The sequence below is a fragment of the Oryza sativa genome, chromosome 9 (assembly GCF_034140825.1).
Source record: "Oryza sativa Japonica Group chromosome 9, ASM3414082v1".
Classification (NCBI taxonomy): Eukaryota; Viridiplantae; Streptophyta; class Magnoliopsida; order Poales; family Poaceae; genus Oryza; species Oryza sativa.
Window position 1 is genome coordinate 6,649,561 of NC_089043.1, and position 27,125 is coordinate 6,676,685.

The 27,125-nt window shown below is 49.2% G+C and overlaps 1 protein-coding gene, 1 long non-coding RNA gene and 1 pseudogene across 3 annotated transcripts; 2 read left to right on the top strand and 1 right to left on the bottom strand.

Moving 5' to 3' along the window:
• Positions 1-12,587: 12,587 nt before the first annotated feature.
• LOC4346465 (uncharacterized) lies at positions 12,588-15,294 on the bottom strand. 2 transcript variants are annotated; one of them, XR_010735077.1, is made up of 8 exons: positions 15,014-15,294; positions 14,818-14,872; positions 14,548-14,619; positions 14,281-14,359; positions 14,021-14,158; positions 13,629-13,877; positions 13,398-13,500; positions 12,588-12,927 (listed from the first exon to the last, which is right to left on the bottom strand). It is a non-coding gene; the product is annotated as an uncharacterized lncRNA (long non-coding RNA). The 2 variants fall into 2 exon arrangements; XR_001548591.3 differs by having other exon boundaries at positions 13,629-13,884.
• Positions 15,295-18,243: 2,949 nt separating this feature from the next.
• LOC136351849 (uncharacterized) lies at positions 18,244-20,227 on the top strand (annotated as a pseudogene).
• Positions 20,228-25,720: 5,493 nt separating this feature from the next.
• Positions 25,721-27,125, top strand: LOC136351731 (uncharacterized). Its single transcript, XM_066304004.1, has one exon. The coding sequence runs from the start codon at positions 25,799-25,801 to the stop codon at positions 27,116-27,118; it is 1,320 nt and encodes a 439-aa protein (XP_066160101.1). The 5' UTR covers positions 25,721-25,798; the 3' UTR covers positions 27,119-27,125.

Here is a 27,125-nt window from a genome sequence, read left to right on the forward strand (position 1 = left end):
ATTGCTAAGCCAACAACCCAACTATTGAAAAAGGAAGAAAAGTTTATCTGGTCTGTTGAATGCAACAGGAGTTTTGAAGAACTTAAATGACGGTTGGTATCTACACCAGTTCTAATTTTGCCAGATCAGATGTAAGACTTCCAGGTCTATTGTAATGCAACCCGCCAAGGATTGGGGTGTGTGTTGATGCAAGATGGCAGAGTGGTTGCTTATGTTTCACGACAGTTGCGTCCTCATGAAGGCAACTACCCGACCCACGATCTGGAATTGGCCACAGTTGTTCATGCTCTAAAGATTTGGCGGCACTATCTCATCGGTAACCGTTGTGAGGTATATACAGATCACAAAAGCCTAAAGTACATCTTCGCCCAACCTGATTTGAATCTCCGACAACGAAGATGGTTGGAGCTAATCAAAGATTATGATATGGGAATACAATACCATCCCGGTAAGGTGTAACAGCCCTAAAATTTGACAACTGTTTAAAACCGATTTAGTTTGCTTTGATTCTCTAAAAATATAACCGTCGAGTTAGACTTTATTTAAAATTTTATTTTCCATGCTTATTTTTGATGTTTCTTTTCTCGTTTAATTTTGTCGCAAAGTGCATATCATCCCTCAAATAATTCCTTTGATCCGATTTAAATCTATCCCGAATGTCGGACTGTCTAAATTCCACATCAATTCAAATTCTATCTACTTTAATCTTCCCCATATTTTTCTTTTCTCTATTTCCACCCTAATTTTCCTTTTCTATATTTTTTCTTCTGTTTTTCTCCCTCTCTTTCCCTTTCTCTGTTTTTCTTTTCTTTCTTCCTCTACTCGGCTAGGCCGAGCCAGCGCCTGTGCCGCCCTGTGTTGCCTCGCGCCAATCCCGCGCTGCGCTCGTGCGCGCTCGCGCCCAGCTCATGCCAGCCCGCGCACGCCACACGCCCGCACGCGCGCACACGAGGACGAACGACGAACGAATGCCCGGACGACACCTCCAGCTTCTCGCTTCCGTAACTCCTTCGTTCCTCAACTAGAAGGCTCAAGACCAGAGGCGAAAGAACCGAAATTTTGACCTCTTTCACCTCCTCAAATCCGCCCCAACTCCCGCTGACTCAATCGTCGTCACCGGAGGAAAAATCCCCGAAACCCTAATTTTGCGCCATTGATTGAGCTCCAAAATTTGTCGCATACGTTGCAAATCTTCTGAAATTGAAGGTACAAACGGATTCTCCATGCTTATTACTCCCTTTCCCCTCTCTTTCCTCATCAAATGCGTTGCTGGAACATCGCCGGCGCCGTCTCCCGGCATCGCTGCTCTGTTCGGCCGCCGCAGGTGTAACGCCCCGATTTTCGTTCGGAATTAAAAATCATTTAATAATGCATTTCCTAGAAATTAAATAAAAAGTTAAGCAATTTATCCAAGTGAATTATTGGGAGAATTAAAATTTTCCCTTTAAAAATCATTGGCCGGGAATATTTTGTAATATTCTTTGTGCCCTAATGTACTCTCCGAAATTTTCCGTGAATTTTCGGAGCTCGAGAAATAGTTTTAATAGCACAAAGATCATTGCATCAATTAAAATAAAAAGAAAACAAATAAAATCCTCCTTCCTCTCTTTGGGCCGCCCCGGCCCAATTCCCTTCCCCTTCCGCGGCCCGCGCCCTCTCTCTCCCTCTCCCGGCCGGCCTCCCTCCCCTCTCTTGGGCTGTCGGCCCGTTTCCCCTCTCCCTCGCGAAGTCTGTTTTACGTCCCCCTTCCAACTCTCCCTCCCTCTCTCCCCGACAGGTGGGACCCATGGACCCCACCTGTCATCCCCTTCCTCCAGCTCCAACTGCCGCCATGGCCGCCCGAGCCACCCCACGACGCCGCCGTTTCCGCCCACCTCCTCCACCCCGCGCGCGCGCGCTTGTCCGTGGGACCTCGCCGCCCACGTCCGTGCCGTTTCCCCCACGCCCCGCGAAAACCGTTGCCATCCCGAGCTCCACTTCGCCTCCCCACGTCGCCGGCCGATCCCGCCTCTCCCGGGCACGATCTCCATCCCCGAGCCCTATATAAAGCACCCTCGTGCTCCCCTCTTTCGCTTCCCACTCCACCCCGAGCTCCCTGCGCTTTTCCCCGCTCTCCCCACGCCGGTCCCCATCGCCGCCGCTCGCCGGCGTTCTCCAGCCGCGTGCCTCAGCCGCCGCCGCCGTCTCCGCGCTGCGCCACCGCCAGCTTTGCCGCCGCCCGGGCAAGCTCGGCCACCGCTCCATTTCCCCTCTCCACCTCCATAGCGTCGTAGCCACGCGAACCACCTCTCTCCGCCGCCGCCGCCGACTCCAGCCGCGTCGCGCCGCCGCTTCGGTCGACGCCGACCCACGTCGTTGCTTCCCTCAGCTCCGCAAGGACGAGGAGGACCTCGGCCACCGCCCCTCTTCGCCGGAAATCCGCCGGAGCTCCTCCTTCCTCGGTCGCCGGTGAGATCCTTCTCATATTGTCGCGGTCGGCCATCGTTACCGGTCACCACGCACCAGTCCTCCCCTCTCTAACCCCTCCTTTATCTTCCTCAGATCGAGGTCGAGCCCGTCCGCCCCATCCCGAGCGACGCCCGTCGCCAGAGCTCCGTCGCGTCGTCTTCCTGAGGAGCCCCGTCGCCACCGTTCCTTGCCGTTGGCCGCCCCTTCGCCGTCGTGCATCTCGGTGAGCACTCCCCTCCCTCTCCCTTTTCCTCCCCTTCGTCGGCCGCCTCCCGGGCGTCCTCGCGACGCGCTGCCGCCGCCGGTGGCCGTCCGACCGGGTCGCTGCCGCCGCGCTCCGCGCTCCGTGCCCGCGCCGTTGCCGGTGGTGCCGGGCAGCCGGTTGCCGCCTCCCCCTTGCCGCGCCGCGCCGCTGCTCTCTCGCGTGCGCCGCTTTCGCCCGCGTGAGCTGTCGCCGGCCGTCGCCGCGGGTGGCCGCGCCGCCGCGCGCCATCGTTCGGCCAGCCGGCTTTGAGCCGTGCCTTGCCCCAGCCGCGCCACCCGTGGCCGTTGGATCGGCTTTGGGCCGATCCAGGGCGTCGGTCCCGTGGACCACTTCCGTGGTCCGGGTCCACGGTGCCGCCTCGGCCGCGATGGATCGAGTCCACCGTGTGCTTGCCCCTTGTGCCGCTGACGAGTGGGGCCCGCCTGTCAGCGCCGGCCCTTTGCTGACGTCAGCACAGCCTTTTCCTTTGAGAAAATAAATAATAATTGCGCAATAATTCGTGAATAATTATAGAAATTCATTTAAATGGCTCAAAACTTCTAAAATTCATATCTAATTCATTCGAACTCCGAATTGAGCCGTTCAACTTGCAAAATTCATCTAAAATTGAGCTCTACATGTTTGTTTACTTTTTATGTACTGTTTGCTTGGTCTTTATTAGAGTTTTTCCTCGTTTTGCGTGCCAGCGTGTAGAATCCGTCGTTTCGGAAGTTCGCGGTCGCAAGGATAAGAGTTCGGAAGATTGTTTGAAGAAGCAAGGCAAGTCACACATTCCCCTTGAGCATGTTGATCCCAATTTATAAATGTTTTACCGTTTGCAAATAAATATGCATGTTTTGCTAATTACATGGGATCCGGGTATTACCTATCTGCTCGCTTGTGCCATGTTTACTTGATATCTGTTCTTTGTCAACCTTGGGTAATGAATCGACTAGCTCATGTTACTTATGTGACCTAGCTAGAACTATATGCTTAGCCATGCTTAATTACCACTAGCTCAGTTGATGGGATAATTACAGTATTAGACCTTTTTAGTATCAGAGTGAGCTGCGTGCTCGAGACATCTGGCCATGCTTCATGGTCGTAATTATCCAACTAAAATGCGACTGAATGGTGGGCTGTGGGTGCTTTGTTTTGCTAGTCGCACCCATGGCAATTAAGGACCAGTTCGCGGGATGCCCTGGAAGAACTTATCGTACTTACCACAAGCCAGCGTGGGCAACGGCTGGGCTTGTAGTGTAGCTTTCCTCTAGCCGACGCATCCAGGCAAGGGTGGGCGTGATGGAGCGGGGCGGGCCCTGCGACGGCCTCTGTCGCTTCCGGATTCACCTAGGCACGAGAGGGGACTGCCCGTTGCCCGCTGGGGACGGGGGTGAAACCTGAGGTGTGGTGTGCTTGGTTAGAGGTGGTTATGCGAAGGGTCCTGTCACGGCCTCTTTCCGGTATGTCGTGGTGGCATGTCGGCGAAAGGAAACATGTCGTGGGGCTGTGTCTTGTGGGTACAGTTGTACACCTCTGATCAGAGTAAAGCTATTCGAATAGCCGTGCCCGCGGTTATGGGCGGTCGACCAGATTTACCGTGATTAGTCCCATCTTAATAAATCGACCCAATACACTGTAGTTCAGGTGGGTTGGTTGGGCATGTTCAACGTGGTGTAGCGTTGATCAGTGGAGATTTAATGTTACTTTAATTACTCAACAGTTTTGCTGTTTTGCTCAATAAAATATTTTACAACCGCCTTTATGCAAATAGCCACAAACCATCCTTGTATCCCCTTGCACATCTGCATCGTTGGTGTGGCTTGCTGAGTACGGTGGTTGTACTCAGCCTTGCTATTATTTCCCCTTTTCAGAAGTGTAGTGCTTCTGAGCTGAAGATGGAGTTAGAGGACCAAGGCTCAGACCCCAGTTGAGTTTTGCCTGTGGAGTGGAGCTGAAGCCCTGCTAGGATCGCCTTTTTCCGCTGCTGTCGTTCTGTTTCGGTGTGAGGACTAAGTGCCTCTTCCGTAAGTATTTTACGCTTTATTTACGTTTGGAATTGTATATTACTTGTCGTTTTGTGTACCCTGGCTGGTCCTGGATAGGGATTTAATACGCAAAATAGTCTGGAAATTTGGGTTAAATTTCTGGGCGTGACAGCCGGCCACATGGCGCGCCGCCGCTCCAGTCCGCCTTAGCTTCGGCTATCGCCACCCTGGGACTCCTCTAGCCTCAATGAATCTCATCAGGCCGCCGCCCTTCTCGGAGTTCGCCGGAGTCGCCGCTGCCATGGCCGCTTCCGCCTCCCGTTTCTGCCCGCCGCCGCCAGCCTTGCCGCCGACGCTTCTCTCGCCGCCAACCGTAAAAATGGAATCTCCTCGACCTGTAGATCACAAAACCGGTGCCCCCTTGTCCAAAACCGGCCTCCTCTGCCGCCGGCAATGTGGGATTCCGGCCAGTTCCTGTGCACAGAACGAGAAGAACAGGAAATCCGACTTTCCTGTTGAAAAATAAATTAGAAAAATCATTTTTCTTATTCTATTAGGTTGACCATCTGTTTGACCTCAAAAACAAAATCCGAGACCTATTCCAAACTCCTATAAATATTCCAAATCCATCTGTGTCAGTTTCGTTGCAATCCGAGCACCTGTTGTCGTGACCCTAATTTTAGCCCTAGGGTTCGCCGTTCACCGAAATTCCAAAAATCCCTATCAGGTTGACCATCTGTTTGACCTCAAAAACAAAATCCAAGACATATTCCTAACTCCTGTAAATATTCCGAATCCATCCGTGTCAGTTTCGTTGCAATCCGAGCACCCGTTGTCGCGACCCTAATTTTAGCCCTAGGGTTCGCCGTTCACCGAAATTTCAAAAATCCCTAAAATTATTTCTTTAAATCCTTTTCACCCATTGTTGCACTTTGTGATACTATTTTCTTTTGGGCTATCTTTGTTTTTCTGTTATTTATTGTGGTGATGGTTGTTGCGTAAATAGAAAACGCTGACGTTGGTCCGGTAGTCGGAGCGAGTGAAATCTCCGCGCCAGGAGGAGACGGTTTGTACGACTACATCGAGCCCGAAGGTTGCAAGACATGCACCCTCCCTTGAACAATTTAATCCCAGTAGATAGAGAGTTATTTTAGTAGCATACTTGTCTTTTGGAGTACGATAGACTACACGAATTCTTTTAAATTAATTATATTGCTATTATTGCATTATATTTTCTGTTGTTATTATAAATACCTTAATGAGCCTTAGAGTCTAACAAGCTTAGGATAAAATTTGATAAACATTTTAACAAACTGTTAATTATTTAGCATGCTATCAATTTAATATGGTTATTATTATTGCATATAAAAACATGCTTATGGAACTATTTATGGCTATATGCTAAGAATTGTTGGCACCGCTTGTGAGCGGGTGGTACACATGATAGAGATCATGTGTTTGGTTTTATGGGCCTGTTTATGGTCATGACGGATTTATGGTTATATTTATGGTTATTTCTTATTTAAAATTGATATAATAATCAACCCCTTGTGTCAATAAGAATGACATAGTTTTGCCCATCCACACGATCGATTTGTCGAACCTGGCCGTATATTGCTCCAATTGATTGAACTTCTGCAGGCCTTTTGGTGTACTGGCCATTAGCTTTCAAGTGTGTGAAGCAAAGTGACATGGTTCATGTTTATATGATTTATATATGTGGGCTCGATGGGCCCCAAGAGTTCAGAACTGCCCTATGGGCCCATGAAGTTCTGGGCTGCCCATTGAGTAACGAACAATGGTAAGTGGATGCGGAGGTAGGTTGGTACATATCTCGGACTGGATCACTCTGAGCAACATCCTAAGCATCCTTTAACTTACTAGGTAGAAGGGAGAGATATATGGAGCAATATTACACCTTGTTACTTTTTAGCCCGGCCAGCTGTAGGTATCGTGTGGGTAAAGCTGTGTAGACGCTGCAGAGTCATTGAGTATTCGAATACGCCGTGCTCCCGGTTAATGGAGATGTGTCTATGGGTGATTCCAGATTATGGGCACAAGTTAAACTAAATGGCTATTAATTAATATGGTTAACTTATTTTTTACTTGATGTTCTATTCAAGTTATTTATAAGTAACATTTATATTTTTATGCTCGTTATTATTGTTTAAATCAAATGTTCAATAGTGTTGTTTATATCAAATGCTTATTAAGATAGGCTATATGAAATAACTGTTAAGGCTAGGGTTTAAACCTTCCAGCTAGGGATGGCAATTGTGCCCGTTTGCCCGTTTACCCGTGGGTAAAAACCCTATTAGGGTTGAGTTTGTTCTCCATTTTATACCCATGGGTATCTTATTGGGTCAAAAGCTATGCCTGAGGGGTAAATGGGCATGGGTATGGGTAATCACTACCCATGCCCGCTTTGCCCGTTTACTCGTGAAATCTAACTTACATGTAGGCTAGGAGCAAAATCCACTAGAATACATAAGCCACGTTCTTTGTTTTCTACGGTTTCCCTTTTATTTCCCTTATTATTTCTCCCCCCCCTTACTCTATCGCCGCCAGAGGAGAGACACGACACCGAGGCGGAGAATATTTGATGTTTTAAGTTCGATTCGAACTTAGAAGCTTGTAGACTTTTTGTTCCATTGCTTTTGTTGTGGCGGGTAAACAGGCACACCCGCGGGCACAAGGCGCCCGCGGGCAATGGGCATGGGCAACCATCCTTACCCGTCATGTAGTAATGGGTATACCCACGGGCACAAATAATCTCACGGGCATGGGTATGGGTAGGCACTACCAGTGCCCATCGCGCCCGCTTGCCATCCCTACTTCCAGCTCTTAATACTGCATGTTTTATATTGCAATTGCTGCATTTGCTATCATAAGCATGTCTTGCTGAGTACCTTTTGTACTCATAAATGGGTTCAGATCATGAGGAGGAGGATGCTTGTGAAGATCCTATTGACCCGTTAGAGTGGGACAGCTATGGTTTCTAGGTCATCCTACACTCAAGCAGTTCCTGTGGTAGAGTCTACCAGTTTATCTGTTTGTAGAAATAAGGCTTTATAGGCCATATATGTAATGGTTTGTATTTATGTTGTGTTGTGAACTAAGTGACTTAAGTATTGTATAATCGAAGTTTATGTTTTTATATCATTTCATGCGTAACTGAACATCCTGGGTAGTTACGTATTCGTGGGGCACCATGACTTTATCGGGTGTCCCCACATAAGGCTAATGTGGTTGCAGATGCCTTGAGCAGGAAGAGTTACTGGAACGTCGCATGGGTAGAGCAACTATGTGGTGAGGTTCAACATGATTTGGAACACTTAAACCTTGGTATAGTTGAGCACGGATTCGTGGCTGCCCAGAGGCACAACCCACACTGGTGGAGCAGGTTCGCATAGCTCAAGCAAGCAATCTTGAGATAGCGAAACTCAAAAAGAACATGAGGGTTGGAAAAGCCCGAGGTTTCACTGAAGATGAACACGAAGCAATCTGGATGGGAGAAAGATTGTGCATACCTAGAAACAAGGAACACTTGATACTCACAGAAGCTCATCAAACTCAATATTCAATTCATCCCGGCAATACCAAGATGTACCAAGACCTCAAAGAGAAATTCTGGTGGGTCAGCATGAGAAGGGAAATAGCTGAATTTGTCTCACTCTATGACGTCTGCTAGCGAGTAAAGGCAGAGCACCAAAGGCCAGCAGGTTTGCTACAACTACTTCAAATTCCAGAATGGATGTGGGAAGAAATTGGAATGGACTTCATCACCGGTTTGCCCAGGACGTCATCGGGGCACGATTCTATTTGGGTAGTTGTTGATCGACTCATCAAAGTGGCTCACTTCATTTTGGTGCATACTACCTATTTAGGGAAGAAGCTGGCAGAGCTTTACTTGGCAAGAATAATGTGTCTACATGGGGTACCTAAGAAGATCGTATCTGATTGAGGGAGCCAGTTCACTTCAAAGTTCTGGCAGAAATTGCAAGAGGAATTGGGAACCCGTCTAAACTTCAGTACAGCCTATTATCCACAGACTGATGGCCAAACCGAGCAAGTCAATCAAATATTGGAGGACATGTTGAGAGCCTGTGCGCTTGATTTTGGTGGAGCATGGGACAAAAGCTTGCCGTATGCTGAGTTCTCATACAACAACAGTTACCAGGCCAGTCTGCAAATGGCACCGTTTGAAGCACTGTATTGATGGAGGTGTCGCACTCCGCTCTTCTGGGATCAGACAGGGGAACACCAGTTGTTTGGTACAGAAGTCTTAAATGAGGCAGAGGAGAAAGTCAGAACTGTTAGGGAAAGATTGAGAATCGCCCAGTCTCGGCAGAAAAGCTACGCAGACAACCGTCGAAGGGAGCTCACTTTTGAAGCAGGGGACAGTGTGTACCTTCATTTCACTCAGCTCAGGGGAGTACACCGCTTTCAAACTAAAGCAAAGTTGGAACCACGCTTTGTGGGACCATACCGGATCTTGGAACGTAGAGGTGAGGTTGCTTACTAGCTTGAGCTTCCCTCCAATAAAAAGAAAAGAAGATTCCTTGACAGGTGGGCCCCTGCACAGTGTTTCTTTGTATTTTCTCTATTTAATTCAAATCCAATCTTTAGAAGCCTATATCTCCTAAACCGTAAATCTGATTCCACTAAAACTTGGACCTAAATTCATCTAAATTCAAACCCTATATTTTGATACCCAATTTGCTATTTTATTTGAATTTATTCAAATACCGTTTGAATTTATATTTGTCTTTTCAAATATTTTCTTTTATCCCAATTACCCTTTAGCCACTAAAAAGCCGCCGGTTGAAACTTTACGCCTTCCATGGGGACGTTCACGGTTTACTATCCCCGACGTCAAACCGTTGGTTGTAAAGCCAGGCAAAACCTAAACCCAAGGTCGAAGTGCTGCTCCTGGCACCTCACGCCTCGATGCGTATAGTGGTCGGAGCTTCACTATTTCCTCGACCTTCACAGCACACCACATAGTTAGCTCTCGAGCTCTGTGTGACCCTAGCTCCTCCGCCGCCACTCACGGTTGTCGGAGTAACACTTTCACCCCACTAAACCTACACCCACCTCCTATTCTTCTAGCCGATAGGCTGTCTATCGACATCGGCTAGAAATGATAACCAAACCTAGTCGTCATGCTACCTAACTCCAGCAATGACTAGTAAATAACCAAACTCTAGCCGAAATACTGCCTTACTCCATGATCAGCTCAAATACTACTAAACCTTAGGTATAATACTACCTAAACCTACCACCAGCCAATACTAGCCATATACCAGTTGAACTAGTTCAATTGCCTAATATACATCCTATCCTTTCAGCAACCGAGCCCACACATAAAATTAAGCGACCTTGGTTGCTTAATCCCCTCTAGCCTTCAACCCTTTAGAACTTACACATGAATATTAGCCCAATAATCCATATACCCTATAAAGGAGATATTTACACCCTAAACCTAGCCCTTCTCCCCATTTTGTCATTTTTCTTGTTATTCAATGACTTTTATTGAATTTGTTTCTTTCTTTTCTTTAGTAGAGTCTATTGTCTTTTGGATGGCAACCTGTGGCATCTCGCAGACCGAATAATCAGGTTGCCTATCTTGGATTTATTTGCGTTGGAGCAAGGCAAGTTATTATTCCTCCCCTTTGAGCATAATTATGCTATATTCTATATCTTTATTCTATGCATTAGCCATTCATATTTTTGAATGCATAACCTGAACATATAGCAAACCAGTTATATGCTAGCTTTTGCTTAGCCTTGCCTAGTTAGACTACATAAAAAATATAATGAACTTAGATTGGGATAGTATGTAAGATTTGGTTGATTTCCAGGTGGCTAGTACTATCCTAGTCGATATGATTGCCACCAAATATTTATGTCAAACGAACAAGTACGACTGCAGCTTCTAGAATGGGGACAGACCTAGTTATTATGTTAATTAAAAATATGGTACCTCTGTAAAGTGGTTCCTTTTGTAAGTCCTCGCGCAGGAGGCAATCTTATGCCGAGCAGGGCATCTTATGATATTTACCAAGGCGCAGGTAAATATATTGATTTTCGCTCATGAGCTGTGTGTGATTTTATGGAAACCTGATTGAGATGACAGGGTCTCTCAACCAGTTCTCTCTAAAAACCCCGGGAACGCCAGAACTCCTCTCGCTGCTGATAATGTTACGTTCAGAGCGCATGGGGACTAGAGTTCATGGAACAGGTGCCACAATTGTTAGTAACCTAATACTGGGCCATGACTAAGCTAATGAATATTGGCAAGTCGTGGACTGCGGGTAAAGCGTACATTTACTGCAGTAAAGTGACCATGAATCTATTCGAATAGCTGTGCTCACGGATTTAAGTATCGGGACTCATATGGTATTTGGTTAGAAACCTAATTCAAGATTTTACTAAATACTGTTGCATTAAAGTCATTACAGGCTTTCTTCTTCTACATTCTCTGCTTTCTGCAATTAAATCTAGCCCTACTCAAATGCTACTATTTCATACATTCATATTGAATATAATAGCTTGCTTAGTACGTTGTACTCACCCTTGCTTCAACCCCACCTTTTTCAGAGTCAATTTAGAGTTCTTATCGAAGCCGGAAGTACAATCACATAAGTTAGTTCTCTTTAAACCTAGTCTTCAAGTCTAGTATAGTTAGATGGTTTAACTCTATAGCAAAACATTAGAGTTGGTTCATTCTATAGCTCTTGCTGTATTAGTTAGCCACAAGTTTGTAAATACCCATATATTTTGTAGTAACATATCCACTAGAGCCTTGTTCAAACGTATGCAATGAAGATCCAGATTGTTTAATCTGTATCAATCTACTGATCTAGGGCTTGATACAGTCTAAACATGTCGGTTTCCGAATCATTTGTTTTGGGACCCGACAAAACCGCCCGCGCTGCCGCCGTTCCCGCCCCTCCCGCGCCCCGCACCCACGTCGCTGCCAACACCCCCCTTTCCCGCTCACGTGTGTGCCGCAAATGGGCGGGATTCGATTTTGAATCCCTCTCTCTCTCTCTCTCCCTCCCCACCTTCCCACGTCGCCGGCCAAATAGAGGTCCCTCCCGGCCTCGTTCGCCTCTCGCTCGTCCATAAAAAGCCTCGCTGAGCCCCCTCCCTCATTTTCCGCTCTCGCCGCTCCCTCCCGTGCCTCTTACTACCGCTCTCCCGAGCTCCGCGCCCGCCGCCAACCTTCGGCAGCCACTAGCCGCCGCTAGGGCCACTTCCTAGCCACGCCGCCGGCGCCGTTAGCTTCGCCGCCGCGTGGGTCATCTCGGCCACCGCTTCGCATTGCCGGAATCCCATCAGAGCGCCTTTCCCCTCACGCGCCGTGGTCACCTTCCCTCCGCTCTAACCCCTCTCAGCTCTCTCCTTAGGTGTCGAAGCCGCTCGTCCGCCCCTTCGCATTGCCAGGCCATCGCCGCCGCCTTCATCCTCCGGTCCGGCCGCCATACTCGCCGGTGAGGATCCCCTCTCCTCCTTCCTTCCCTCTCTCCCGTGAGCGCTGCTGCCCTCCGCACGTGCGTCGTCGCCTTCGGCCGACGCCGCCGCCTTTCGCGCCGTCCGCCGCCACCTCCCGCGCTGTTGGTTGCCGTTGCCGGTGACCGCGTATTTGTATTTGTCTTCAATTTGTGCATTTCTATTTGTCTTCAATATTTTTTTAAAAAAATTCAGGTTAGGAAAAAATATTTTTATATGATTTATGCATTTGAACTTTAATATTTTATAAAGAAATGGGTGGAAGTATAAAATAGTATACATCCACGACACTTGAAGAAACATTAGTTATATCTCTGAAGGCAAAGCGCCATCCGTTGGAGGAAGCATTTTGATCCATATGTAAATGACAAAATATAAACAAACATGAGTTGAAACCAATTTACAATGCGATTTTATATTCAAAGTTTTGAAATAACATACATCAATTTGATTTGTCAATAGCAGCATGAAAGCATAATACAACGCCACTAATTTATAACCTCAAACGCCAAACATGACCATTTCAACACCACCTTTAAATGTTGGGATTAATTGCAAATAAGAAATACACAAGTTATATGGGCTCCAAACTGGGTACATCCCGTCAATCAACTGGCATGTTCTGTACAACCAACCGTTCAAATCTTACCAAACTCTTTTGTTGAGCAGAAGTATAACTTCTGGCAGAGCAATGAAGATACTCTACGAATCAAAACGCTCTCACATCACCTGAACAGGATAGTCAAAGGAATTCTGCTCAAGGCAAAGAAGACAGTAGTCTTATACTGAAGCAATTATTGTATTGAAGATCATCAACTAATCTTATGACATCAATTATCCCCCATCAACAAAAGAAATAACGCATATTTTATCCCCCATCAACAAAAGAAATAAACGCCAAGTACTTAATGGCAGTACCTATCTCATGACATCAATATAGCAAAACAAATTTGCAGATAAATTCCCAGTGCGATTTGATGTGTGGCAATAAAATATAGGCCATGACTCAGGTTAGTGACAGATCAAAGGCCCCTAGCATAATTGAACATGAGATAAATACACATCTTATGCCACTGAGACAAATTAACAGAGATAAAGCTTCATATCACAAACCAAGCTGCGATTCCAGGCAAGAACAGGGAGAGTAAAATAATATGGATTTTTACTGCCGACCGAGTAAGAAGGTACATGAACCCCACCTGAGAGGAGAGGTCAGTCACGGTGATGATGGCAGCGGCGGCGACGCCGTTGGTTAGCATGAGCCGCCTCGGCGCTATATTTATAAACACATTTCTTATGTCTCTGAGACAAATTAACATAGATAAAGATTCATATCACAAACCAAGCCATGGTTCCAGGCAAGAATAGGGAGAGTAAAAAAAATTATGGATTTTTACTGCCGACCGAGTGAGAAGGTACAGGAACCCCACCTGAGAGAAGAGGTCGGTGATGGTGATGATGACGGCAGCGGCGACACCGTTGGTCAGCACGAGCCGTCTCGGCACTGACCCTGAACCCACTGAGCGATGACCCTGAACCCACCGTTCACTTGCTCGCTCTAAGACGATGACGACGCTTGCTTGAACGACGGTTGTGTGTGGCGAAGGTGCTGTACAGTCTTAAATGAAGCTTAATCGCTCAATCCATGCCTTGCTGCTATCTTGTTATCAGTTTATCACCTGCTAACTACTACCTCTTGTGAAAAATATATGTGTTCAAAAAAGATATATGCCTAGAGCGTTTGCATAATAGGAGTGTAAAGTACATATTGTAACTTAGCATTTGCATAATAGGAGTGTAAAGTACATCAGTAAATATTTACCTAATAGTATGATATATTACCAATGTGCAGTTAGTGCCATTAAACAAGGCCCCCTTTTTTTTCTTCTTACATTCTAGATAAATAGCCGCTAAACAATTATATAAGGGGTGTTTAGCTGAGATCAATGGCGATTATTAGCTGCAAGATTAAACAAATAATCAAACTTAGGAAACATATATCTGACAGCAATTTGAAACTTTCCATGTTCCTTGTCAATATATAATGTATACACAAAGTCAAGTACAAAAGATGAGACTTACAATTAAGGTTCTTGTATTGATCAGTTGAAAACTGAAGACTACGTATCAATAATCAAAAGTTGGATTGTACTGCACTGATCTGAAAAAGGTTAATTTGCATGAGCATAAGGATTGAAATATTGCAGATGCAAGCCATCAATTTTAGTGAGCCTAACTACATAGTAATGATTGTTCATTGTGAGCATGACTTCATCGTAGCAGATTACTTACAGCTTACCTAGAAAATGATTAGAGAAATATAGAGAGTGGAGTTTGCCATACATATACCTCTGATGAACTCAACATAGCAGCTCTGAGTCCTTTTTGTTCAGATTAAAGGAAGGAATCCACAAAGAAGCACTGCAATGTTAAACAACCCGACGGAACAAATCCCAAAGTAAGAATGCACGATTTCTTAATACAGGGAATATCTGATCAAAGCCCAAAACATGACTCATGTTATGTACACTCTGTCATCAATCCCTAGGACGTGTTAAAAAATTCCACATGCCAAGATTACGAAGGTAACATCAGAAGGGAATCGTAGAAGGGAGAAACCTGGGCGATTGCCTCCTTGCTGATTGCGGTGGTCATTAGCATTCCACAAAATTTCCTAAAAGATGCAAAGGGGAATAACATCAGACACCGAAATTGGGTCACCCGTACAAAATTCACGAGTCCGACGCATAAAAAAAAACAAATCGCAATCGTCAGTCGCAGATCGGTCCACGGTGGCCGTGAATAGGGGCGCGACCTGCGGGATCCAGCGCGAGATGCTCCAAGGCGAGCAAGGCAAGGAGGCAGGGCATCGCGGAATCGATCTGGCGAGGGCACAGGGTGAGGCGGCGGCGGCGACCGGTTGAGGCAGCGCGGTTAGGGTTGAGGGGACCTGGGGGGCGGATGGATGGCGAGGGGGAGGCTGACGAAGGGGACAATGGCGACGCGATGGAGAGCGATGAGCGCGGACGGCGTTATTTTAGGGATGGGATGTTTTTTCTGCGAGAGAGGATAGGAGCGGGAAGGCGAGGGGATCGCAGAGAGGGGAGGGGAGGGGATCGGCACTGTTTTCGGCGAGAGAGGGATGGGAGGGAGCCGTCGGATCTAAGGCCCTATTTGGCACAGCTCCAGCTCCAGCTCCACCCCTCCTGGAGCTGGAGCTCAGCCAAACAGTTTCAGCTCCACCAAAACTGGGAGTAGAGTTGGGTGGAGCTCTCTCACAAAATGTACTAGAGTTGTGGAGCTGGGTTTAGGCAGCTTCACAACTCCACTCCAGACTCAACTCCTGGAGTTATATTTAGGAGTTGGAGTTGTACCAAACAGGCCCTAAGTCAGGATTTGGATCCTTGGATACGTGACATGATTGAATGATGAATGAGTAAAACCAGCCACGCCGGTAGGGTTCGATCCCCCCAAGCCTAGAATCTAGAATGAGGGAAAGGTGATTTGTTGAACTATAGGGTAGAAATGGGAAATCACATTAATGTATAGACATTAGCTTTTGGTATGACTTAGATTGGTGCCACCGCAATGGTGTTAGTTAATTAAAATACACTGAATGGAGGGTTGTGGGTGTATGGTTTTGTTGGTCGCACCCATGACAATTAAGGGCCGGTTCACGGAAAACCCTAGGAGACTTACCATGCTTACCACAAGCGGAAGCGGGTAACTGCTTGACTTGTAGTATAGCTCGACCCTTTCCTAGGCACTGGCGGCGAGGATGGGCGTAATGGAGTTGGGTCGACCGGGGTGTCCGGTTGTCCAGCTGTCGGGTTCACTGTGGCGCATGAGGGGATTGCCCACTGCTTGTTGAGGGGTGGGGGTGAAACCTTAGCGTGGTGTGGATGGTTAGGGGAGGGTTATGCGAAGGGTCTTGTCACGATTTCCCCCTTTGCAATATCATGGTGATACTTTGGGGCATGGCGACATGTGCGGAATCGTGTCTTGTGGGTACAGTTGTACACCTCTGGCCAGAGTAAAACTATTCGAATAGTCGTGCCCGCGGTTATGGGCGATCAACCAGATTCACCGTAATTAGTCTCACCCCTAATTTAGCTTAATGGAACTAGTTAGTTCAGGTGGTGGTTTGGGCCTGCCTCAATGTGGTGTAGCGTTGAGCAGTGATTGGTTAATATTGCTTAATTTACTGTAATGGTTTTACTGCTTTCAACTACTGCTTTTAAATGCCTACTTTGTGCAAATAACCCCTAGCCTCCTTTGGTTATATTCTGCATCATACCTCCTCTTCCGGTATGACTTGCTGAGTACAGTGGGTAGTACTCAGTCTTGCTCTCTCTTCCGTACACTAGAGTTGAAATTCTTCCTAGTTGGAGCTGTCTCAGAGAGGTTGGTTTCGTCGCTGCCGTCGAGGATGCCTGTGGAGTGGAGTCGCCCCACTGCAGAAGCCAAGCTCTTAAGTTTAGTTTGCCTCTACCTTTTTCGCTGCATTTGTAATCTTTTATATTTTTGTAAGACGTGGATCTGTATGTCAACAATTGTCATTTGTGTACCTTGGCTGGTCCTGGACAGGGGTTTTAATGCACATTCATCTTAGAAATTCTGGTTCATGAATTTCTGGGCGTGACATTATCAGCACAGGTGGCACTTGGTGGTTCATACAACTATGGCTAAACTTGCACACTGTTAAGGTTTTCCAAAGATCAGCATTGAATCAAGCAAGTTTCCCATCTATTGACAAGCCGATTGAAGATGATGAAGGAAATCAGATTTCCAAGGGATTCCAGAATTTGGTTTGCCTATCAGCATTTCGCAGACTTTGAACTCCCAGCCGATTTCAGATTTGAAGAAATCAACCATGAGAGATTTGAGCAATCCACGGCATCCACCAAGGTAAAAATACTTAGATCTCATATGAGTTTTTATCATCCCACGAGTGCTGCTAGACAACTTGGATTAGGCCAACTGCCCATCGGCTTGTTCTTTGTAGACAAGATCCAAACTAGGTGATGTGCACTAGGGTTCCCGATCTTCCGAAAGGTTCTGATAAACAACGATTTGGGCGGAGTCGCGACACAAATCGATCCGGCTTCTTGAACGCGCACGCTCTTGAGCCACGTCTCCTCTGGTTATCACCCGTATTGAGGCACGGATGACCTCGCCGAGAAGGCTAATCCCTGTTTGCCAATCGAAGAACACAAACAAGAACGAGATAGAAAACAACCAAAATTGCAGATGAATGATTAAACTCACGAGTTGGGGTCTTACAAACTGATCTAGCGGCGAAACTGTTCTCGACATATTAATCTAAGCAAAACCCAAAAACCTAAAGATGGCGGCGGGTACTGATATATAGAGTTTAGGGTCGTGCAACCCCCTCTCGATGCAACCCTAATGGTTTCTAACACGATACACGGGCCAAAGGTCCAAATACAGTGACACAGCATCGGAATAGATTCTGGACGTCAACTTGTTCGGTCAATTCCCATTGACTCGGAAAGAATTTGGACATGGGACCAAAACCATTGGAATCTTCTTAGCTTTCCATACATATAAAGAACGCCCCAATCCGAGCACGTATGCGACCTGGGCGCCCGTTTTAGTGCAGACTGGTCCTGGACTCTGAATTGCACCTAACGTCGACTTGGTTTGGCCCTCCACCTTGACTTGGACGTCCTCGATGATCATCCATGGCTCTAAGTCCTTCTCCAAGTGTCTCCTTGTCCCCTCCATTGTTCCTAATCACAATATAATCATTAGGTAGCAATCTATTCTCGAATTCATACAAAGAAGAACATAGGAACAAGCTCACCTCTAAATTTAATTGTCGCGCACGAGCTCTTGATATCGGTCCTTGAATGACCGTTGGAGGATTGTTGTGTGTATCCGAGTTAGTGATGTCCGCATCACTAGGGGAGAAATCACATCAACCCTTATGATGGACAGACTTCTAAACATTCCAAGGCACCCACTAGGCAGCATTGATAACTTTGAGTTGGCCTTGATAAAGAGTACAACTTTTGACTAGGGATGGCAACGGGGCGAGGCGGGGCCGGGTTGGGCTGGAACGCCCCTGACCCCGACCCCCGACTTCACCCCCTGCCCCCTGGCCCCGACCATGGATGCGGGTTGAAAACATCACCCGCCCCCGACCCCTGCGGGGCCCCGCATTGGGTAGCATCTCCATCCAATTAGCTCAAAAAATACAACATAATCATCATTTCAGCAAAAATAAATATTGTACATAATTAACACACCATAAAAAATAGCATGAATACTTAAAATATCATCATAAAAATTCAGCCAGGGAATTAGCTGTAAGTTTACATTGGCTATTACATGGGCTTTTTGGCTTTCTTTGACCTATACTTTGAGGTTTATATGTACCCCTCGGGGCCCCGCGGGTAAAATTAGTCCCCCGTCCCCTCCCCGCCCAAATGCGGGGCCCCGTACCCGATGCACCCGTGGGTCGAAAATCTCCCCCGGCCCCACGGGGGAAATTGCCATCCCTACTTTTGACCGATGGTGGATTGAATGGAAAAAAAACATCTTTTTCATCAATGGGCTTCAATATACTTGACTACCATCCTCCCAGACTTGGTTCCACAAGTAACCATTCTTCTTTTATCAAAAAATATTTTATTAAGCTGATACCGATTTATTATCAACACTTAATTTCCTTTTCTCTCGCTTGCAGACTACATATTCTTCACCTCCTCATGCTAGCCAGAGCGGGGAACCCATCCACTATGTTGTAGGGATTCTTCCAAACGGTGGTGGGCTGGCTCCTTCCATTATCGACTATAATGCCCCCAAGACAACTCCTGTACTTCATGGTCAACCTCGTGAACCAATCCCTACTGATATTGGGAAAAGGAAAAGGACCAGGCAATCAGTTGCTCAACCATCGGCTGCTAAACCCCCTGTTACTAAAAAGAAAGCCACAAAGAAACAAAAGACTGCTGCTGCTGATGATCTTTCAACCATAGACCCAGATGTAGAAGAATTCTTGGCTCATGAAGAGATGGAAGAAGCCATTGATGATGCTGCTGCCGACGTAAGTGAGGCAAGGGAAACAGTGCAAACGACTAGCTGATCCACCGAGCCCTAAGAGCACACCAAGTCCTCCAAGACGCCGAACTCGTCAAACTCTAGTATGTCTCTCTCTAAGTATTGCTTTCATTCAATTTATAGATCATACTCTGATTCTGACAAAAACTCTTTCTGCCGAAGAAGAAAATAGCCACTAAGAAGAAACCATCGGCACCACCTCCACCAGTAACTCATAACTCAATTTATTTCTTTGTATTCTCATCAACCGATGCTATATTTATTCTGTCTTTTTTTAGCCTCCTCGTTCTCCATCTCCTTCTCAACATGAATCAAGTGAGCGAACTCCATCGGCTAGGGATAGTCATCATATAGAAGTACCAGAACAACCAACTCCCGCTGTTCCTGTAAGTTTATTTTTAGATCTATACATATCGGCTACAACGTTTGCATTGCTAATAGTCTTAACTTATCCTTTTTCAGGTCTTAGCCGATATGTTTTCCTTTGACATTAGGGAGTTCATAGATGAAGAGGAAGAGTAAACCACTAGCAAGGCCTTAGTTCCTCTCAACGATGACCTCAAGGCTAAACTCTTGGATATCGCCCATCGGCTAGAGCTCCTTAGATTCCCTAGTTATTGACTGTGGGCCGATTAGGGCCAGATTTGAAGAAATCCACAGCCAAATCCCTAAAGTCCAAGCTGACATTATCTCTCCAGTTGTATATTTAGAACAACATTGGTTCAAGCTGGAAAGAACAAGGCAAAGGATTGCAGATAGGCGCGAAAGAGCTGAGTTAGAAGCCACAATTCAAGCCAATTGACTATCCATCAATGAAGAAAAAGCCAAACTTGATGAGATGGAAGCTGGGCCAAGGTTTACTCAAACCAATATAGATCGGCTTAGAACCAGGGAATTAGAATTAACAGCTGAACTTGAAAGATACAGAGCTGAAATAGCATAAGAGGAACAGAAGCTTGCCGATATTCCCAAGGCCATAGAGGAGTAGAGGTCCAAACTAAAAAAATCCATCAAGCATCTCTCAGATTTGAGCAAGTCCTTGAAGGTGATCCCGGTACCGATGCAATCGATGCTCAAGCCATAGATGAAGTATAACAAATTAGGCAACTAGCTGTATCGACAATTAACAATCTTGTATCTAGGTGAACACCTTGCTATGGACAAATCTTTGTAATAGGAACTTAAACAACATTTTGCTAGTTTTCATGCTTCTTATCAGTTTACTTGCTCCAATATGCCTTATTTGTAAATTTTTTTTTTGAAAGCCCATATATTTAATCTGCCCCCATTTATGCCCCCCTAATTTTGCAATAAGGGCAAAGATTGACATAAAATTATGCTAAGGGCGATAATGCACTTATCGGCCATCTAAAGGCTATGTCAATACATCGGCTATCATACATCGGCATAATCGAACCGACCATGAAGAAAGAGAATACTAAAGGCGATAATACATTTATCGGCCATCTAAAGGCGATGCTAATACATCGGCTATCATGTATTGGCACAACACAACCGATCATGAATTAACCCAAACATTTGGGTAATATTTCTTCAAATACTTTCCATTAAGAGCTGTTCCAAAATCTTCTTCATCAAGCCCTTGCAACATACAAGCCCCTTTAGAAACAGACTTGTAGATCCGAAAAGGTCCTTCCCAATTCGGCGACCACTTGCCGAATTTTATATCACGAGTCCCTATCGGTAAAATCAACTTCCAAACAAGCTCACCCTCCGAAAAAGACTTCGGTACAACCTTCTTATTATAATGATGAGCAACTCTCTCCTTATCCCTTGTTACTTTTTCCAATGCACACAATCTGGATTGAACCAACTCTTCTGACTCATCTACCATGAGATTATGATAATCATCGGCTGTCAAATCATTTTGTAAAGTAATCCTCCTTGAGTCGATATTACTTTCCCACGGTAAAACTGCTTCATGCCCATAAAAAGGTTTGTAAGGAGGGACTTAGATTGATCCATGACAAGCCATCCGATAGGACCACAACGCTTCTGCTAATCTGGTATGCCATTGCCTGGGAAAATCAAAAATCTTCCTCTTGATTAACTTGATCAAGCTTTTGTTAGATGCTTCTGCCTGCCCATTAGCATGTGCATAATATGGTAAGGAATTCAACAATTTGATCCCCATATTCTCTGCAAACTAGACAAACTCATCAAACACAAAGATAGATCCATGATTGTTTGTAATTGTTTGTGGCATTCCAAATCTATATTTATATCGTCGTCTTCCCTATAACGATACCCTTGGAAATACTCATGGGTGAAATGCTAGAACAGTATTTGTGTGCTTGCGGATTTATCTATGATCGTAATAAATACCAACACACGGTATTGTCGATTTGAAGAAGCAGCGGCAACGACGAGGAGCGCCTGGTCACAATCAAGCGGAGCTCATGGTGGAGAGAAGGGAGAGTGCGAGAAGCTTGTAGTCACCATCGTTCGCTCCGGCCCTGAGCCTCCGCTCCGTCGTTAGACCAACCCCGGCACTGGTGCCTCTTTCTTCGGAGGCCAGCGTCGTCTCTCTCACTGCCTCCCTCTCTCTATTGCTTGCTCGCCGCCACCGTTGCGGTGCATCTAGTGGTGGAGGAAGAAGAGAAACGTGAAGATTGGGAGAAAAAATAGGGCAAGGGAAAATTTTGCTTTGTCATCTTCCATGCAGCATGCCACGTAGGTAAGACCACGTACACACTAGGTTTTGGATTGGAATGATACAACAAACAAGTTAAGAGATCACGATGTGCGAGTTGTAAGTTTGTGGATCAAGGTGAAACTTATTTACAAATTTAAGGACCACAGGTGCAATTTACTTATTTTGATTACTCTTCTTTTTTTTTCTCCACGCCATCCAACAAGATTTTCTTTAATGAATTCTAAGATTTGGCTTTGAGTAGTTGTCATGCATTACAACCATGTTTCCCTTTTCTCTCATCTCTCTCTTTCTTCCATGCTATCTGACGGAGCGTGGGGCTCCTCACCGGGAGACCGCGCAGGCCCCCCTTTGCCGGTTCGGCCGGGGGCCCTGGGTGAGATTCTAAGCTCCTAGTCTGTGGAAAGTTCGCGAGAATGGAAAAAGCACAAGACACGGGCGATGTATACAGGTTCAGGCCGCTGAGAAGCGTAATACCCTACTCCTGTGTTCTGGTGGATCTGTGTATGAAGAAGCTACAAAGAGCTGGAGAGCCAGAGAGCTCTTATTCTAAAAACCCTCTTCTCCTTTTTTTTTTCTCGTGGGATCTCCTCTCCAGCTCATCCCCCCTTTCAGCCCCCCTTCTTAAGTGGGCAAGGTCCTCCTTTTATATCTCAAGGGGATACCACATGCACCACTTCTCCCTCTCTCTTTTTGGGTGGGGTCCCATCCTATCTATAGTAAAACTTGGCTTACCTTCTCTTGGAAGCTGAAACACTGCCTGTTTTTGAGTGTGGCCATGCGTCCTCGTTCGTCTGACCTCGGGGATCACCCTGTCCTCTCTTCATAAATGGGCGGAGATTTGCAACGGCTGTTGCCCGAGTGACCCTTCTGATGGGATGGCCCATACCTACCTCCACTCCGCCGGAAGCAGGTGCAACGTGGGAACACGGTTGTCTTCCGGCGACATAACCAGTGTCAGACCAGTCACAGACCGGTCACCTTTGTCCACCACGTGTCAGTTTAGCAATCTGCATGTTCGCCCTTCTTCATACAACGTCTTGCTTATAATGGTTGGGATAAAGCCTGGCATATATCTGACCAGGACCAACGTGCCATCTCCAGGAGCTAGCACGCTGGCTCCGGCTAGGGACGAGTGCCTAGAGACTCTCATCCTGACGGGACGGGGCGAGGCGTGTGTCAGATCGCCTGTTGCCTCCTAACCCGTAATCTGACCGATCTGTGACTGGTCACAGACCGGATAAACGAGCGTGTCATACTGCGCTACATGTGGCGTGACGCGCTCGTCCAAACCGCAATAAATGCGGTTAGGTGAGCCCCGCTATGCTCACCTACCCCATATACGCGGCGCAAAACCCACAAGGGGTCGGGGCGCCTCGGCCCTCGGGGCCGAGACGGGAGCGGTCCGACCCCTCGGGGAGACAAAGAGAAGGGCGGCCGTATCACCCTCGGGCCCGACCCCCCCCCCCGAGGGGGTTAGGCCACGTGGGTGATCGTGTCTGCCTCAAGTCTCTAAGTCATGATACTCCCGGTCCCATGTCACCGACAGTAGCCCCTGGCGTTATGCCAGGGCAATCGCCCTCCTCGAGGGAAGCGGTCGGGCGTGACGCCACTTCCTAAGGCCTGGTGACAGGTGGGGCCGGTCTAAAAATCGGGACAAGCCGGTTCGTTTTTCCTGGAGATATGGTGATGGCGCTTCGGTCGGCGAGCGTAATTAACGCGCGCACGATATGTTCCATCTCGACTGCCACAGCCGCATATCCACCTCATGCACCGCAAACGGGCAAATGGGATTAGTGGAAGCGTGGTCGCGAGAAACGAGGGGGCAAGATAGTGGGCGCGAGAAACGAGGAGCCGGGCACAACGTTGGCAAGGGTATAAAGTCGCCGAGGAAGAGATTTGCTTCCTTCCTCTCGCCATTATTCCCCTTGTCTTCGCCGCTTGCGCCCTAACTCCTTGTTTCCTGTGCCCTACCTTCGCCACACGCGCTCGCTCTCAAACATCTCTTCTTCCGGCGTCATGGCACGGGGCTCCGCTCCGCTTGACGGTAGCATGCTGCCGCCTTCCCGCATCGTGAGCGAGAGACAGGCCGGACTGCCGCGCCGCTTCATGCCGGAATCTGCCACCGGCCGGGAGATAGTCTCGCTGGGCGAGGGATGCCCGGCGCCACGCTACCCGGGGCGGTCCGTCTTCTTCCTCCCTTTTGCTATGGCAGGGCTGGTTCCGCCATTTTCTTCTTTCTTCATCGATGTTCTGGAGTTTTACGATCTCCAGATGGCGCACCTCACCCCCAACGCGGTAATGACATTGGCCATCTTCGCGCACCTGTGCGAGATGTTCATCGGGGTGCGCCCATCCCTTCGGCTGTTCCGGTGGTTCTTCACCGTACAGCCGGTGTCGCCGCCGTCGGTGGTTGGTGGTTGCTACTTCCAGCCGCGGGGGCCGGTGCTGAACCGCTACATTCCCTGCGTCCTCCGCAAGAAGTGGGATGACTGGAAGAGCGACTGGTTCTACACCCCCCTCGCCGACGAAGCGCGCCTCCGACTTCCGAGCCAGCCTCCAGCGCAGGCCTCCAACTGGCGGGCGCCGGTAGATCTGGGAGATGGCTACGACGCCGTCCTCGACTGCCTGGCGGGCCTGCGATCCCAGGGGCTCACAGGGGCCATGGTGTTCGGTGACTATCTTCGTCGCCGGATCGCGCCACTCCAGCGGCGCGCCCGGGGCGCCTGGGAGTACACCGGGTCCGAGGACTGTATGAGGACCCACCGGGGGTCAAATGGGACTGGGTCCCTGAAGACTTCAAGGTAATGATCCAACGGGTGCTGAATCTCAGCTCCGCGGAGGCATCCCTCATCCCCCAAGGAGTCCTCCCCCTCTGCAGCGATCCAGATCGCGCCAACATCCTGTCCATCATGATGGCGGTCGGGGCCTCAGAGGAACGAGCTCCTAAGGGCCATGTCGGTGCGAGCGGGAGCCGCAAGGGAGATCAATCTACCCCAGGAGGGGGTTGTGCTTCCGGGCCCCGTGATGGGGGCTCGGGGTGCAGCCGCCCTGCCGACGCCCGAGGGAAGAGGAAGCAAGAGGGTACTTCCTCCCCATCTCCTCCCCGAGGGGGTGGGGCGGCGCGTGTTAGTAGCAGGCGCCCGGAGGGGGCCGCGCCGACGCCGCAGCCCGAGGGGGAGCGGAAGAAGAAACGGCTCCGCAAGATGGGGGGGACAGAACCATCCCGGGGAAACCTCATTTCCCCTCCAAGGTGGTCGTTTAACCGACCCCCTCGCAGGTTCGTCCCACGCCCATTGTGGCTGTATTCATTCTTCCAACACAAGTTTTCATTCACCCATCTTGTTTGTCTTCTGGCTTTTCTTCTGCTTCAGCGAGATCCCGTCGCGTCCTTCTTGCCAATTCAAGTCCGGCCAATCTGAGGCCGAGAATGCGGCGACCACGGAGGCTCGGAGGCGGGAATCTGACCGGCGAGAAGCCGCGGATCGCCTACGGGAAGCCGAGGAGGCCGCCCAGGTGGCCGTCCGAGCTCGCCAAGCTGAAGAAGCCGCTCGGGAGGAGGCCAGACTTCGCCAGGCCGAGGCGGCGACGACTTCCGAGGCAGCTCGCGACGAGGCCGCGGGCGCATCGCTTGGGCCCACTCCCTCGGGCGACGCTCAGGACAAGCCAGGTCCGGGGGACATCCCTGAGTCCGGCACGTCCATCGGCGGGCCGAGCCGCGCGGCATCCTCACCGAGGCGGCTCTCCCCCACGCCTTCCGCTGCCCCACTGAGCGCAGAGCCTCTTCTGCAGGCCTTGGCCGTCGCTAACACCACAGTGTTGGACGGGTTAAGTGCCCAGATGGAGGCCTTGCAAGCAGAGCGGGTGGAGCTCGACGCCGCATGGGCACGTGTCGAAGAGGGGCGTCGCTCGGTGGAGGCCATGGTGGAGGTGGGCCGCAAGGCACACCGCCGGCACGTCTCAGAGCTCGAAGCCCGTCGGAAGATGCTGGGGGAGATCGCCAGGGAGGTGGAGGAGGAGAGGGGGGCGGCCCTCATCGCCACTACCATGATGAACGAGGCGCAGGACGACCTCCGCCTTCAATACGGGAGCTGGGAGGCGGAGCTAGGGAAGAAGCTCAACGCCGCCCGGGGGGTCCTTGACGCTGCCGCTGCCCGAGAACGGCGGGCGGCGGAGACCGAGGTGGCATCCCGGCGGCGCGAAGAAACCCTTGAGGCCCGTGCCATGGCGCTGGAAGAGCGTGCCTGCGTCGTGGAGAGGGACCTGGCGGACCGCGAGGCCGCCGTTGCTATTCGGGAGGTCACACTGGCGGTGCACGAAGCCGCCTGTGCCGAAGAAGAGTCCGCACTCCGCCTCCGCGAGGATACGCTCACCGAGCGGGAGCGAGCCCTCGAGGAGGCCGAGGCCGCAGCACAGAGGCTAGCGGAGAGCGCGTCCCTCCGCGAAGCTGCGCAAGAGGAACAAGCGCGTCGCAATCTGGAAAGTGCCCGCGCCGAGAGGGCCGCACTGAACCAGCGGGCCGCTGAACTCGAGGCGCAGGCAAGGGAGCTGGATGCAAGGGCGCGTAGCGGCGGGGCGGCCACGGGCGACAGCGACTTAGCCGCCCGCCTCGCAGCTGCCGAACACACCATCGCGGATCTGCAGGGCGCGCTGGATTCGTCCACCGGGGAGGTCGAGGCCCTTCGCCTGGCAGGCGAGATAGGGCCCAGCATGCTTCGCGACGCCGTGTCCCGTTTAGACCGCGCCGAGCGGCAGGCGGGTCTCTGGGGCGGGCGGACTGTGAAGTACGCCGCCAACCAGGGGGGCCTCGCCCAGCGCCTCTCGGAGATGGCCGGGACTCTCCAACGGCTCCCCGAGGAGCTTGAGGGGACGATTAAGTCATCCTCGAGGGACCTCGCCCGAGGAGCGGTGGAGCTCGTACTGGCGAGTTACCAGGCCAGGGACCCCGACTTCTCCCCATGGACGGCGCTGGACGAGTTCCCTCCCGGGACCGAGGACGGCGCGCGCGCGCAGGTCCGGGATGCCGCCGACCATATCGTCCACAGCTTCAAGGGTTCGGCCCCTCGGCTCGCGTTCGCCCTCAACTCCGACGAGGAGGGCGATGACGGCGGTGTGGGCGACAGTGGCGACGAGGCTGGCGACCCGGGTGCATCGGAGTGAGCCCCCA

Bases quoted from the DNA above. Each gene is read 5' to 3' on its own strand.
- LOC136351731 (XM_066304004.1), top strand. From the start codon at position 25,799: ATGGAGGCCTTGCAAGCAGAGCGGGTGGAGCTCGACGCCGCATGGGCA.